This window comes from Homarus americanus, unplaced genomic scaffold (genome assembly GCF_018991925.1).
Source record: "Homarus americanus isolate GMGI-L3 unplaced genomic scaffold, GMGI_Hamer_2.0 scaffold17856, whole genome shotgun sequence".
NCBI lineage: Eukaryota > Metazoa > Arthropoda > Malacostraca > Decapoda > Nephropidae > Homarus > Homarus americanus.
This window is the reverse complement of record NW_024738735.1, coordinates 1,360,410-1,376,694: the sequence shown is the minus strand read 5'-3', so window position 1 is coordinate 1,376,694 and position 16,285 is coordinate 1,360,410. Positions and strand designations below refer to the sequence as shown.

Sequence of the window (16,285 nt, the reverse complement as noted above, 5' to 3'; positions counted from 1 at the left end):
GTGACTCGAACTAATTTGACCTTCGTTTCTGGTGCTAACTGAACCTGGCTATCCTAAATTGACCTACATTTATCTGGATGAGATTGAAGCCATCAGCTGATTTGTGTTAACAGAATGTGCTTCCTTTCTAACTCTCTCCACTGTTTAATTTATTATGGACACCGACCGATGGGAAGTCATTAACCAAGTCATACATCTTATTTTCTCACCTATTTATCTTTTATTTCTACTTATTTTATATTATAGCAAAAGGTATATAACCTGTGAGCAACATAAAAAATTAAATATTAGCTCGCTACGCCATCTGTGAAATCAATTATAAGATCACCACCAGTACCCAGCTTAAGCTTTGGACGGTAGGCGACTAGTTCAAGAGACAAGGATGTAAACAACGGGGATGCAAGGCCATACCACCTATTATATTCCTACATAATAGTTTTGACCTGTAAGTTAACTTTACCTGTTGATTTTATTATTCTATAGGTAATTTACAACGAGTCAGTAGGGAGAATGATTTGAAGGATTTTTCAGTATGTGGAAGTAAACTCGCCTAATATAATTGCCCCACCCAGCCCAAGTTTATGGCTGACTTCATGTGAGAAAGTTTATCATAATGTTTATAATAATGCTTCAGTCACAGTTCAAGATTAATTAGAGACACGATGAGTGCTTTGCCATCCATAGCCGGAAAACAGAGAACAGAAAAAACTTGTTCCTCATGCAATGATATATTTCACTGACATATACTGTACACCTTAGAGCACAATCATTATTCTGATAATCTGGGCACTGCATCATAATACTAGCTGCTACTGAGCCTCGCCCAAGTATTGATTGACTGAGAGTTAATGAAAATAGAATTTGGTGAGATATTTTTTTTATTGGTACTGGTGAAGGATACACTTAGCAGTAGAAATAACCTATGGAATTGCAACAAAATTTCTGGAGACGTTATTTGCATGATTCTAAACAAGAAAATAAAAACGATAATGTACAGAACCTAACAGAATTTGACCTAACCAACCTACCCTAACCAAACCTACCTAACTTTACTAACTTCCTAACAAGGTGGCGCCACTGGTATTATTTTAGTTTCGGTCATCAGAGGAATCTTTGGAATTTAGGTTAGGTTAGATATAGTTCCTGGGTTCTGTGACAGGTTTGGTTAGGTTAGGTTAGATCAAAATCATTTAAAGCACATCTAACACCATCGGAAAAACATAGGGATGACCGAAACTAAAATTTTACCACCCTACCCCCCGGAACCCCACATTCCCGACATATTAAGCAGAAAGAACGTATTTTGATATCGGGTAAGGTAATTCACAAATTTATAGTTTAACAACGGAAGAGAACTATCGGCACCATGGTTGTTAACCTGTTGCAATTTTTTTATTCATGGAGTCGTTTAAGTACGTGAGAATGGTTCCAAAAGTTTACCTGTTTTTACAAATCCGCATTACTACAATACATTGTTTCTGTGTGAAAATGGGAGATGTATTGAACATAGAATTACAGGAACTTGCAGTCACATAGAGGTCCAGTGGCAGTCACATGGTGCAGTGGTGATGTGATGTAATGTGTTGAGATGCTTCAATGGTCTGCTGTTCTGCTGACAGCTGGGTGAGGTGGTGTAAGGGTGGCTGCATTTCTACTCTTTCTCCATAACGTTTTGAAAAAAAAAGTAATGAATATTTTCCCAAAAGGATTTTCATTTGCTTTTAACCCTTCCCATCTCTGAACTTTCTGTTTTAACACTTAAGAGAAATCATTAACTTTTAAAATGTTTAGTCAAGAGTCTTCACTGAGTTCTATGTCCAGCATCTCAGCTCTACCGCGCCTTCAAAGGCATCATTCAAGCACTCCCCCTGTACCTCTATGGTATGGCGAGCCCAAAGTTGGTGCATTCTTTGTATCAAAACAAATGGTTTGGTGAAAATACAGTAAAGTACTGAAAAAAGTAAACTGTTATGAGACTAATGGTGTAAGCCTAAAAGATGCTTTCATACATTTTAATTTCTAAGAACCAGCTTTATAAGCTTTATAAAAGAATGGAAAATATTCACCCCAGAATTTTTCTCTGGGTTTAGTAGCAACAAATATCTGAGTGATATATGCTCAAGCTTGGCAGTACTTCAAGGATCATTCCTGATAGAGTATAGTACTGTACTCTACAGTGATGGGTTTTGTTAATTTGCTAAGGTCTTGGTCTATTTGCCATGTCCTAAGTATCGGTAAGTTCAAAATCATTTGTTTCTTGCTCTCGTGCTGGCTTTGCATTTTATGAATTAAAATATGTCTTATTGAAAATCTTGAAGACAACAGACCATTCTTAAGAGTGTGAGCCTAAACTTTACCTTTATTGTTTTCTTAATTATTTAGTGTTAATAAACAATCTTTAGATTGCTTATAGTTAACAATAGTGTACCAATATGGTTACATTACTCTAGTGACAAACTTCTCATAGAATAAAATGTGTTCATTTGGACATACTTTACTGGTACTGTACTGTATCAGGTGTTAGAAGAAGATAAATTTATATTGAAAATAATGAAGTGTTAAGTTAAAGTGACTTTGCAGTGGGGCTCCATCTTGTGCTATGCTTGTATTTGACTTAGAGGCTGCATTACCATGCAATTCTTTTTAATCATGTAAAAGGAACCAGTTTAAGCTAATATAACCGAGCCTAACATAACCAGAATGTTTGTTTAACTGTTTTTCATGAACTGCATGATTCAACATAAAAAACATGTGTATCTTAATGATATTTTATGGGAACTAAATATTGTACTGTAGGTACTCTACTTTATCTGGATGTCTGAATTTCAGTGTTCAGCGTAATGAATAATGATTTCCTCTGTATTTTTCCACATCAACTTTTGGATATTAATCGTCTACCAAAAGTAGTAATAGTTTTAGATAAGAAAAAGTTTTCCAGTGGGATTTGCTTTTTCAACTTTTGTAGGACAAATCTTCCCCTAGTTTTCTCCTTATGACACTAAATATCAATGAAATAATGTTGAAACTTAAATTTTGGCATTGAACTCTATGTCAGTTATGCTATTGATAATTTGTTTTAGACTTATTGTTGAACCTTACTTATAATATAAGGTATATTTATTTTTAAAACTTAATTTTGATTTTCAGGTAGCTACCATGGCAGAGCGTAGATTTACACGTGGCCTGGGCAAGCCAGGTATGGCTGCTCAAGTGAGAGAAAACGTGTCGCAAGCAGTGAAAGCAACAGCTACACAGGTAATTTCCTTGTTCAGTGAAACTGAATTTCATGAATTATATAGTATACGTGGTTGACATTCATTTTGAGGCATCTCATGAAACACAATACCGTAAGTTAGGGTGACTTCATACAAAATTCGTAGACAGTTACAGCAAGCAAAGTTTTCTTGGTATCAAAATGTTGCCTTAACAATGTAGTTTTCATATGTGAGTTTCATTTGCTAGTTTAAAGTGTAATTAATAAATATATATCAATGATCAAAATCCATTTTTACCCAAAATTTCAATTGTAGCAATACTTTTTCCACTCGGAGAGTGTCAGTCCATAGAGTAATATAACTAAGTAGTGAAAAATATTAGAAACTTGTCTATCTTGAAAATTTAGAAACAGTCTGAGGTGTTTAATATACTGTACCCTAAAAGTGTGACTTGAATAGAGGTATTCTATGTGAAAATTGTCTTGACTTGGGATAACTTCAGACAGCTCAAAAATGAATTGGGAGATACAATCCAAATATTATTCATGCATATTTGCAAGATTGCATGATAATTTTTGTTTGCAATAATGGTACTGGGAAAGAAATAATTACAAAATAGTGTGTAATCCATAACTCAGGGTGTAAAACAAGAATACAGTAAAGTGTACATGCTGGGCACTGGTGACGTGTTAAATTTGTTTTGCTGTCTTTCTTAATTTATAATCTTAAGAAAGGAGCCCATAGCAGAACCAAATACATTGTACAGTGATATCCCCATTAGCCAAAATAATTAGTGTAGAACTCTAACAGAGAGGAGAGATTTCCAGGTAACGAGACAACTCTCTCAAAGCCGGAAAAATCCCACATCCCTGAATTTTTTTGGTCCTGGAAAAAGTTTCTCGGAATTTTCTGGACATTGTAAATTATTTCCTCCTCAAAATTTGCTCCCAGACCTGAAAAAAATTAGGAGTTACTGGATTTTTTCTCAAAAATTTCCAGAAAATGCGCTTGATTTTCAACTTCGGAATTTGCTCCAAGACCTGGGGAAAAAATTGGAGATAGTTTCAGGAATTTTCCAGAAAATACACCTGATTTTCAACCTTGGAAATTCATTCACAGACCCAGAATTGAGGGAAATTTTCAGGAAAAATTCCAAGCAAATTTCAATTCCATGTATCAGAGAGTTCTTGCTAATGGGGATTCCAGCTAAAGGAGATATTACAGCATGCATGTATTCGTGTATACCTGTAATACAATTTTCTTGAAAAGTTTTCCCTTCTTTTGACTCTACTTCCCTTCTTGACCTATACTGCAGGCCAGGCTCTTAACAAGTACAGCCATTGAATTAACACTTGTCTGAAGACACCCGAGACCCATTTGAAGTCACCCCATCTCTGGGGTGATGTTCCTTTTTCAGTTTGACACTAGTCAGCCCATCATGATGGTATATTTTGATCATTAAGGATATACAGTATTGAACTAATCTTGTTACCTGTAATGTTTCAGGTCAAGCCAAGACTTGCTGACCCCATAGACTTTGAGGAGTTTGTTTCTAAGAACAAAGTGATGTTGAATAATGACACCCTGAGAGAACTGCTTATGTACCCTCTTGATGATATTTCAGTAAGTATACTGTATTTGTATTTTTTTTAGTTTGACTGGATAACAGAAAAAATAGATGCAAATATAGTCAGGCATAAAAATAAAAATAATGCTAGTTCCTTAAACTACAACCAATTTGGTTAGATTTTAATTTCATTCATTGTTAAGATATATTCTGTTATGATGTAGCACCATATTCTTTTGAAAGAAATGTATTTACTGCAGCCTAATTTTTCTATTTCTTTTTAACTTAAATTATTTTACCTTTTAAGGGATCTTAATAATAACATTGGACCCAGTTTATGTTGATTTCTAGAATATTTTCTGAATTTAGACAAATCTAAAGCAAGCATAATTCTCTCAGAAGTTAGAGCATGTTTCCTGTCTTGGACTGTGTGAGTGAAAAATGTTGTTAAAGTTCAGATGCTGTAATATAATGTTTTGTGTTTGAATATAATATTTTGTAGTTGATGTGTTTTCTACAGTACTGTACTGTATTTGCATTTTTTATATAATGCACAGTAAACAGTGCAGTGTACAGTAGTTAATTATTGTCCTCTTGTTATTGTGAACCACCAGAATTTGAGAACTGTTTAATGAATAACTGAAATGTACTGTACAGCACTGTGTTGTTCCTCGGGTCACAAGAACTTTGCAGTCATTAGCTGCTGTTCATCTTGATGAGGAAGTGATGAATCCTCTTGTGCGGCAGTGCCTTGCAACCTACTCACAAGACCTTACTACCGTGACGCACAAATATCTACCATATTCTGGGTCTTACCTCCACTTACCAAGGTAGGATAAATATGCAGTCAAATGTTTTTCATGATTAAAGTTGTATCGTGTATTATATAAGAATATCATTTAATATCCAACTTTTAACTCTATCCATCTCTTATTTATGATAAATTTTAGAATGTTGGCAGAAGGTAGTTTTGTGGTAACTCTGGATTGCTTGAATATTTGCATCAGTCAAATTTAAGTAGTGGGGGGGGGGGGTGACAAGCATAGCGAGCCTATACAGCTGGGGGGATCCATGTGGGTGCTGTAAGCCACCTGGCTATTTTTTTAAATCTGACCAATTTCAGGGACATATTGAGGCCGTATGATCTGGACATTAGGACATTTTCTATGGTTGGAGATGGAACATTTGGAACATCAGTAGTGGGATTATAAGTTGGATCCACCACTGCTGTCAGGGAGGGATAATAAAGAAAACAATTATATGGTTAAAAATAAGTTTATTACAAATTCATTCTTTTTCTCACTATATATACGTTATATTATTCAGTACTGTATATAGGAAGTCCCTGAGTTACATACTTCTGATTTATGAACATGCGCCGATACGAACAAGTTTCCAAGGTCCCATAAAGTTTAAGCTTCAAATTTACAGTATTTTATTTATCTGGTGACATATGTTTTACTGTACAGGGTACTGTACTTTCATTTACGTATTGTATTTTGTCCTTCTATATCTTCTTTTCTTTTAAATTAAGTGATATTAGATGTACAGTATATAAGGACCTAGGCTATGATATAGATACTATAGTGGAATTTTAAACATTGTTCTGTAAGTACGGTGCGCACATAGGGTATGTAGGTCGACTTATGTACATTTTCGACTTAAAGAACATCCATAGGAATGGAACTCGTGTATAACCAAGGGACTGCGTGTACTACATACATTGAATTAAAATTATAGTTTTCTCTCTTAGTAATAAACATTTTACAAAATTAATACATTTAAAATTTAATCTCTTTCTCTCTAATCATTAAATATTATAGATACCCAATATGAGATATTAATACATTGAATTTAAATTTAATCTCTTTCTCTCTTATCTATTATTCACAATGACTTCTAGGATTGGAGGGCTGACCACAGGGATTAAGGCAAATTCTGGTATGTATGTAAATCTTCTTGCCAAATTTCAACTCTTATCTTCAAAACTGTAGCTGTACATAGCAAACAGACAAACAAGCACACAGACAATATGCTCTATGCAGTATACTGTATATAGATGGATAATTTTTTTTATCACCTCTTTCCAGATTACCCCGTGTGGATGATTTAAAGGAACAAGTTTATGAAGTGGATACTGATATTGAACAAGGAGATCTAGTAAGTCTGTTTATAAGGATATTTTTCCCTGAAATTATAATGCTATGCTATTGCTCAGTTAACCATATTTCTCAAAATCAGGGGATTACTAAGTCATTACTTGACCCATCAGTCCATTTGTCTGTAAGTGCCTCTTCCCTGCTCCATGGCTTCTCAATCAGTGAGGAATTCTTATTGAAACTACAAAAATATGTTCTTAATTCCATGGAGGTGATGTAACTGATATACACTAATGCTTCCAAGACCACCAATATAATATCCAAGGGACACACTACTGCATTGAGACAGTTTCCATAGACTTAATATTGGCATTTTATATGATTTCAAATGAATTTGTGGTACCCCGAGATATGACTAAATTATAATTGGCCACATTAACCAGCTAGTCATATATATATATGCCTTGATATCCTGAGTCCCAGCCATGAGCAAAAATATTAAGGCTATTTGCATTATATATGTCACTAACACACATCTTTAATTTATTGGTGATCATACCGACATTTCCATCCATCGGTCATATGCCAGTACTTCATCCTTACTTCACCATTGTCCTTCCTCTTTTCCCACACCTCCTTCACAATTGCCACCTCACTTGACAGCTTTTCACAGTACTAATGAAAGCATCAGTGAATGTGATAGTTTAGGAATATCGGAAACCTTAGTTTATGTAACCAGTCTTGGCTTATCTAAAACATTGAATTTTTCAGATGATTAACTTGACTCTTTTTCTTGGGCCTCACCACAATGTGCACACCTAACCTCAAAGTAACTCTTCCTTAACCATGTAGATGGTTAATTTGTCATTTAGATGGTCAGGACAACCATTCATTTCTGGTTATATATCATTGTACAGTACATACTGTATGAAGTGAATAGCTTGTGAATGATTGTAAATATATCATATTACCATTACAGTAGTTTTTTCAACACAAATGTATATATTTGTGTGTGTGTGTGTGTGTGTGCGTGCGTGCGTGCGTGCGTGCGCTTACATGTATGAGTACATCTTTGTAAACAGTTGGTGTAGCTAGTGCCCGTGTCATCAGCCTTCCTGGTGTGTACATGTGTCAGGGTCACTGTACAGAATATAGTGACTATGATGCTTGATGAGATTCTGCTCTTAATTATACATTCAGTTTGGGATGTTAGTTATTTCCTATTTGATGTAGCCAAGTTATAATTTTGCATTTTTTATTTTTCAGGCAATTTTGACTAATGGGGAGAATATACTGAAGAAAGGGTACCTCCTCAAAGGTCCAGAGAGTGGCAATGAGAAGATTTTTGGCAATTTCTCCTCAAAGACTTTCAAAAGGAGATTTGCTTGCCTGAGGTTGGTTAAATTTATTGTTGATGTGCATAGATTTATATATAATTTATTTAATAATGAACACAGTCAGTTTTTTTAGCCCTGTCTTGTGCCTTGGAATTTTTTTTTATTTTTTAGTAAGTTAAACATTTAAAGAGTACAGGGGGTCTTAGGGTTACGAACGGGTTCCATTGCTGAGGATGTTCATAAGCCGGAACACATGTGATATGAAAACCGTGCTTACAAAATAATGTTTAAAATCCCACTATATCGTAAGTCGGACGTTCGTAAGTCGGGGACCTCCTGTACAGAGTTTTTAAAGTTGAATTATTATCCTAAACAGCTACCCTGGGAATCACAAACTGTAAAATACATGTTATATATTAAAGTTGTAGAATGGGACTTCAGGCTCATTCTTATCTTTAATTCTACAATAGCAAGATTTCATTTTGTTCAGTAAAATTACTAGACAAAATGATATTGCTAGGACCATCATTTCTACTGAGAATTCTCAACACATTCATTTTTCAATCCTGTACACCTGATGCAGAAACTGCAAGGTGTGCACCTTTCTTTAGTCCAACAGAATATATTGTTGTACAGGTAATTGTAACCACCACCTGAGTGAAAACTTAACCAAAATCATATTACGAAAAAACTTAAAAACAAAGCTCACCTTAAGTTCTTTTGAAAGTTTCTGTGAGCAATGCATACAGTAAACTGTTGTGGCTCTTCAAGCTGCAAGTGACAGTCACATTTGCAGTGATAAACATTGAAAAATGGGTGAGTGAAATCATCCACAGGTTCATTTATTATTTTTTTAAAGTATGTTTTGAATGTCTATGTTAATTAATTCATGCTTTTTTAATTTTATTCTTAAAAAACTTGATCCCCCGTTTTACTCACTCCCCAACACTTAACGAAGGAATCTAACTACTTGTTTAAAATCCCAGATTTACCCCTGGAAGAAAGAAGAGCATTATACAATCGAAATGCCATAAACGAGTAATTTTAATTTCTGAAGTGATATACAGTGTTCTTTTTAAGTCATTAAATAGAGAAATTACTGTAAATACTTTTCTGTACAGAGTACTGTATAACATTTCTTATAAATAATATCAGAAAATATTATAAGAACACTAATTCTTTCCTTGCTTTTGAGAGAAAATATTTACTGCAGTAGAAATTTAATATATTGATGAAATTTTCTATTAAGGCAAGAAGTTGATGGCACTTACCTACTGGAGTTTCACAAAGATGAAAGAAAACATGACCCCAAAGGAACTATTGTAATGGATTTCTGCACTCAGATATCTAAGGTAAGTATAGATGTTTCATATATTGTACATCTATCTTTATATTCATTAGAGTGGTCCACCTATATGTATAGGGGAAAAATTATATTTGGAAAAAACATAATGCTGCCCTTGTTCCTGTGTTCAACAGGGTTATGCACACCATAAATTCGATGCAATTTTATGTGAAATACATAACTCAAAATGCTGAAATTTTCTTTGACCTCTAAATGCTGTCCAGTTGGGTTAAAAAAAAATACTATAAACGTACCTCTAATAATTGGAATGGCTGGTCCTTTGGATGAGACAAAATCTTGCTCTTAATTTTTTCGACTGGCCTGATATTCATAAGTATCATCAGTTCATGTTCTTCATATTACTAAAGGCACAAATAATTTCCCTCAAAAGTATTTGCTGTATTTTGATTACAAAAAAATAACGAAAACACAAAAATATTAATAAAAAAAATACATATCTGTCTAATTTGTTAAAATTTATTGGAAACACTGTCAGATCAACCTAAATATTGTGTTAATTCTCATATAAATTTATCCATAAAAAAAGGGTTTCAATGGGACGGTGACCTTAAATGATAACTTTTGCTCCTATTTCCCTCTTTTAATTGCAAATGAAGGTAAAGTTCTAACTATCATGGTAATGGTTTCTTAAGTTTCCAACTCACAGACCCTGGCTGAACATTACATGAGTTCAGATTCAACCATGAAATTAGGTTTGAGGATCAATCCACCATTTTGACATATTTTCAGAACCCAAGACGGGGGAAATGCTGCTTTGAGTTGCAGATGTCTGAGTGTGGAAAATCTGCCCTATTGTCTGCAGAAAGTGAGGCTGACTTGGAGGACTGGATGGACAAACTTACACGTGTTATTCATGCTGATAAGCCTCAGGATGAGTCCAGAACAGAAAGAGGTATGTGCTAATGATTTGAAGAACCTCGAGCAAGTACAGTATTACATTGGCTAGTATCTGTTGTCATTGGAAACCAAATAATTGTGAAGCATAAAGGTAAATAAATGGGGCAATTTTATTTCTATATATACAGTATATATAGAAATGAGTAAACTCTCCATTAACCAGACTCTCCAGTCCCTGGAACTCTCCAATAGCCTAAGTGGAAATCGGGCCGGAAAAATTCTGTGAAAACTTTTCTCCTTTCTTGGTCTGCAAAATGAGTTTCCAGGGATGAAAATTGGGTGCATTTTCCAGTGGGGGCCTGGGATCAAATTTTCTGGGAGTTCCCAAAGATTCCATGATGTTTATAACTTAATTAGAACTGATTTTATATGCTCCGGTATAAATATTTCTTATGTTTTTTCATAAAAGAAATGATTCCCCATTATTATATTGCAACAAACATTTTTGTTTAGGGCTCTTTTATTGAAACAGTCTTGTAGAGAATTTTGGGGGAATCATTATGATACCAAATTCATCTCTTAACACAATTAGTACAAGTGCTGTGAAGGAAATTTTATACAGTATACGTTTTCGGTAGCCTTAACTATTTTTGCTCATGCCTGCTGTCTAAATATAATGGGAGAGTGTTTGTCCATGTGAGATGAGATACACAGTTTAGACTCTCTAAGAATAGGAAAATTTTCTCCAACTCCCAGAATCATTCCAGGGATGTGCGATAGTGTCTCCGTGCAAGACACTGTATCCTCATTAATTCAATGAAAATGGGGGCTTTGGGTCGTTCGAATTACCGAATTAACCGAGTTCGGAATATTTTGACATTCAAAAAGTTCAAAATTTTTGTGTTCGATCATTTGCTCATTTTCTGTTCAGTTTTTGTACCTTATATGGATCGTTCCGAAGATTGTTCCTTATTATTCCAACCAACAAACATACTCAATTAACATGCCTTGGCTGCCACATAAAGTATTCTATTGATAATCACTGTGCAAACAAATAGTTTTTAAATTTACATAAAATGATAAATAAAGTAAATAATGCAGTAATAAATAAATGTAACACTTACATTGCGAGGTGAGCTGACGAGGCAGGGGGTACGGTGATGTGGCAGGAGGTGAGGTGACATGACGAGGCACTTACACAGCACACACATCAACAGCACTTCTAAACTGTTCTCTTATAACATTTTAAATCCTAATTTCAAATTTAAAATTAATTTAAAATTAATTTTTCACCATTCCTATAATGTTAACAGTAGCATTTTCCTTCAATAACATTACAATAAAATTACCACTAATGTACAACAGTGTACAGTATTTAAATTTAAATTGACACTTATTAATACTACATAGTGTACACTTTCATCACTCATACAGTACACTTTAATATTTAGAAACTTAACATGGAGAGTTGTTCTTGGAATCAAGATAACACTCCATCACCTGTGGTGTGAAGTGTGCACTGGTTAGGTAGACAGAGTTCCTTAAGCCCTTCTCTTCTTGCACTATCCACCAACCCCAAGTCCCTCCAAATTCCACCATCATTCTTCAATTCCAGTTCCCGCACCACCAATCTACGCACCAGCATCAAGATCTCTTCATACTTTACTTCACCCATCGACTCGACTCGAAGCCCTTCTGTTGAACTCAGGAAATTGGATTTTTTATATTCCTGTATATGGTGGGAATGATTGAATTAATTATTTAGTTCCAGTCACTAATAGCCATGGTTTTCAGTGGGATTTCAGGATCAATCCTCCATTTCTTCCTTAGCTATATTTGATAACAGAAAATAAGCTAACATCCTGTCCCTTTTCCCAAAAGAATTTTGCTTTTTTGTGGTAATAGTTGCTATTATTAAAGCTGAGACAAATTTTGAATTGTTACAGATTTTATGGTTTTGTGGTGTAAGGCACCTTTTTGGGATCATGTTTACTAACCCATATTTAAGCAAACTACCTACGTGTACTGGTATTTTTTTTCCTTCTATTTTCAGTGATGGTGTGTGCATATCTTGCATGCAGGCAGATATATAAACCATTGTATAATAACATCACAATTTGGAAGAGGGAATGAGAGGTTCTCATTATTATTATTATATTTATATGTTTTTTTTTTTGCAGGGTCAACACCTCCCTCGAGTAACTACGGAACTTTACGAGGTTTAGAACATAGTCTTAATCCTCAGCTGATTAAATATGCCCATGAGACAGATTTTTCTATTGCACAAGCACGGCGTGAAGAAAGACATCAGTTGTTTACATGTTATTCAAATCTTCCGGTAAGTAGTATTTCAGTTGATGGTTTATACCAGTTGAACATTGATTTTCATGGGGGGGTTAGGTTCTTGAAAATCCCTGCAAATGCTGTAGCCTCAAATGGGGAGAAACCTTAGCTCAATTGGAAAAGTGGTGTTGGGGTTCTGGTATGACAACCTGACAGAGGGAAGGGTAAATGTTCAAGAACAATTATTATAATAAACACTGTACCTGTAATTAAGATTAATAATACAGCTAGACCCCGACTTACGACGGGGTTAGGGACCCAAATCCAGGTCGTAAGTCCGAATGGTCGTAAGTCCGACATAGATAAAAAATAATAATTTATTTATTTATTTATTTTTTTTAAATAAAAAATCTACAATGAAATACAGTACAGTGAAAGTAATAAATAATGAGGAATGGATACAGTGTGACTGAGCACTTACCTTTAATGTAGTCAGCTGAATGCACATGGGGCCCCCATAATTTTCTAATTATACATGAAGACTACATTAACTGGAAACATTTCGGTATAGAAAATGCGTGCGTCATTTGAAGAAGAAAAAAAAAATGGTCACAACTGCGGCGGTCGTAAGTCCCGACGGTCGAAGTCAAAGTAGTCGTAAGTCGGGGTCTAGCTGTAATGATAATCTATAGAGAGTAAAGTGATTTTTTAATTATTTTCGATGATGATAATAATGATTTTAGGTGTTCGGTATGAGAGTGGTAAGTGGATAAATTTGTATTTGAGAAAGAGTGCATAAATTTTTTAAAAAGGGATCTACCATATTATGATACACAAAACTGTATTCTTTTCACCTTTTTCTACAGTTTCACACATTTCTGTCTCTAACAAGATTAGTTTGACAGAACTGGGCTGCAAATCACTATCAGAAAACATTGTGAATGTAAAGAATAAAAATTTATAATAAAGAGTTGCAGCAGCCATATATATATACTATACTCAATGCTCACACTAACCCAGATCCAAGCAACATTATATTTATCTTTTTTTCTTCCTGTAATCACCATTAAATTATTAGTTTTCAATCATCTTTTTATATTATCATGCAGGATTGCATACAGATTGACACAACACTAAACCTTTTTCATAAATAGTGCAAGAGAGGTAATGGGTAAACTCTTTCAATATTAAAGTTATGTATTGCAACATGTTTTTCATATCCTACTACTATTAATTATAATATACCCATATTTATTAATCTTATCTAAATTGTTATTTATTGTTTTCATACCTGGACAGTCCTTCATTTTATGTACAGTATTTCTTATTAACTGAAATTGACCTAATGTTAACTCATCAGCTTCTGCTTGGGTTGTGCTAAGCTAAGATTTGCAGTACAGGTATTAATGAGTATATACACGTATGCAGGATTAAATGGAAAAAGGATTTCCTTTACATTTCACAGGTGCAGCTATAGTGGTTATCTTAATACGTGTAAATCTGTGGAGCTAAAATGAAGTAAAACCTATATTTAGGTCAGGAGTTTAAGTGACCAGTAGTCAGCTTGCCAGTGTCTAAGGCATTGATGTCCCAAGCCTTGTTTATTATTTACTATGAATGTATCTATATTTCTAGTGGTTTTACAAAAGAATTCTAAGTACCGTAGTTATCTAAAGTACAGTGGAGTCTTGATAATTCGCAGGTTAGGTACCGGAAGACATCGAGAATTATGAAATCGCGAATCATAGTTTAATGGATTTAAATGAAAATTATTAGTTTGGGTCGAGTCCAAGAAATACCCATAAACTGTTCCAAAACTATTTTTTTTTTGTACTACAGTGTTTCTTTTTATTCTTAAGTCTTTGACTTTGTAATGTTTCAAGCGCTAGTGAATGCTTTAGGAGACCTGCTGCTTTTGGGGAAATAAAAAAACAATTATTATTTATCATTATTATTATTATATAAACACTAAATATTGTACATAATACATAAAAAAACACGGTAACACGTAGATATTGTGCAAAAAGTAGTTTGGTATTTGTTTTTGTGGAAATTTATTACTATAAGATAATGTTTTATTAACCTGGTACAGCATACCAAATGAACCTAAATAATATGGGAATTGTGGTGAAATTGCATTGTAAAAAATTCAGGTTTATTTGTCCCTTTTATATTCTATTTATTATTTATTTCTCTGATTTATTCTTTAATTCCTTTTTCATACTCTTAATCCTCTTCCTTTCTTTGTTCTTTATACTAGACAGAGAGAGGGGAAAGTGAGTGAGGAATGTGAGAGGAAAGTGGTTAGTCCTCCCTTGTGGCCAACCCTCACACTAAGGGTAGGTAGGGAGAAGAGATGGGAGAAATGAATAAGATGATAATAAACTGTGGAATATGAATATCATGCCATAATGTAGACACTGGGGGAAATATGTGATAGTTGTGTAACAATACAACTATCACATCACTGTATCAATCCATAACATAAAGATATTGATGATGATGTTCTACTCAGTACAGGGGAGGATTGCTTGGGAACTCTGCTTAATGGTTCCTGCATTTATTTAAAGTTTTTATAGACTGAAAATTACACTTCAAAACGACCTACACTCCAAGCTAATCAAATATGAGTGCATGATTCACAATGCATTTACTAATTATTGATAAGCCAACTGCCACTAAGACCTGCCATGTTCGCTGACTCACAAACCAACCTAGACTGATTTTAAAAAGGCCACACTCGTCTTTGTGTTGGGCATGCCACATGTCTCAGTCTATCAGATAAAAGTGCCCATGATGTCATACCTGGTGATTGGCAGGCACTACAGGCAGCTTGGCATGACTTGGTGGGTGAAAAATCATACTCTACATATAATCTTCACTACATATCTTCATCATATTCACTACACATCCACTTCATCTCACATTACACAACCTGGGAGGCCATCCACACCATGTACGTACGTACATACTGTATGTTGGGACTCCGGAACTTTCAAGAATCTTGGGAAGCGTCTAGAACCTTTGGGGACACTTGTGGTTGTCCGAGCAGGTGGCTGTGCTCATCCGTCCATTTTGGATATTGACCGAGATGGACGGAAAAGTGTCTGAGATGGCTCCCTGCCCAAGAATAGCAAGGGTCTGAGTTGGTGATGGTTTACTGTAATGTGTTGATTTATATTTCAATATATTATTGCTGTACTATACTGTATCTGGTTCTTTTGTATTGAATATATTGTAGCAATTTACAAAATATATTAATACTATATACTGTAGTACTTCAGTATAGAATGTGGTAAAGGGAATATTGGCCATTAGTGGAATTACATAAATTTACCTTACATAATTTTTGGTGTGCTTGCATCTACATGATGTATGCTGTATACAGTGCATTGTGTTTTTAAGTATCTTGTTATTAAGATTTTTTTTTTTATTAGACTAACTGATAGGAATGATAGAGGAAATACTGTACAACATACAGGTATAGGGTATATAAATTTGAAATTGTAGAAGATTTTCCTGAGATGTGGCTGCTCTCTCTTTGTTGAAACTAGTTTGATGAGATATTCTTTTTTGTTGAC

General features: G+C 34.5%; 1 protein-coding gene across 3 annotated transcripts in view; it reads left to right on the top strand.

The window, feature by feature from the left end:
- Positions 1 to 298: 298 nt before the first annotated feature.
- The window catches only part of LOC121874336 (dedicator of cytokinesis protein 9-like), a 74,838-nt gene continuing 58,851 nt past the window's right edge, over positions 299 to 16,285 (top strand). For all 3 annotated transcript variants that reach the window (XM_042378460.1, XM_042378459.1, XM_042378458.1), the window contains exons 1-9: positions 299 to 445; positions 3,148 to 3,255; positions 4,722 to 4,838; positions 5,440 to 5,612; positions 6,873 to 6,942; positions 8,148 to 8,275; positions 9,468 to 9,570; positions 10,314 to 10,476; positions 12,602 to 12,759. In XM_042378460.1, coding sequence (XP_042234394.1) covers positions 3,157 to 3,255; positions 4,722 to 4,838; positions 5,440 to 5,612; positions 6,873 to 6,942; positions 8,148 to 8,275; positions 9,468 to 9,570; positions 10,314 to 10,476; positions 12,602 to 12,759 — 1,011 coding nt within the window. In that variant the 5' untranslated portion in view covers positions 299 to 445; positions 3,148 to 3,156. The remainder of the gene's footprint in view (positions 446 to 3,147; positions 3,256 to 4,721; positions 4,839 to 5,439; positions 5,613 to 6,872; positions 6,943 to 8,147; positions 8,276 to 9,467; positions 9,571 to 10,313; positions 10,477 to 12,601; positions 12,760 to 16,285) is intronic.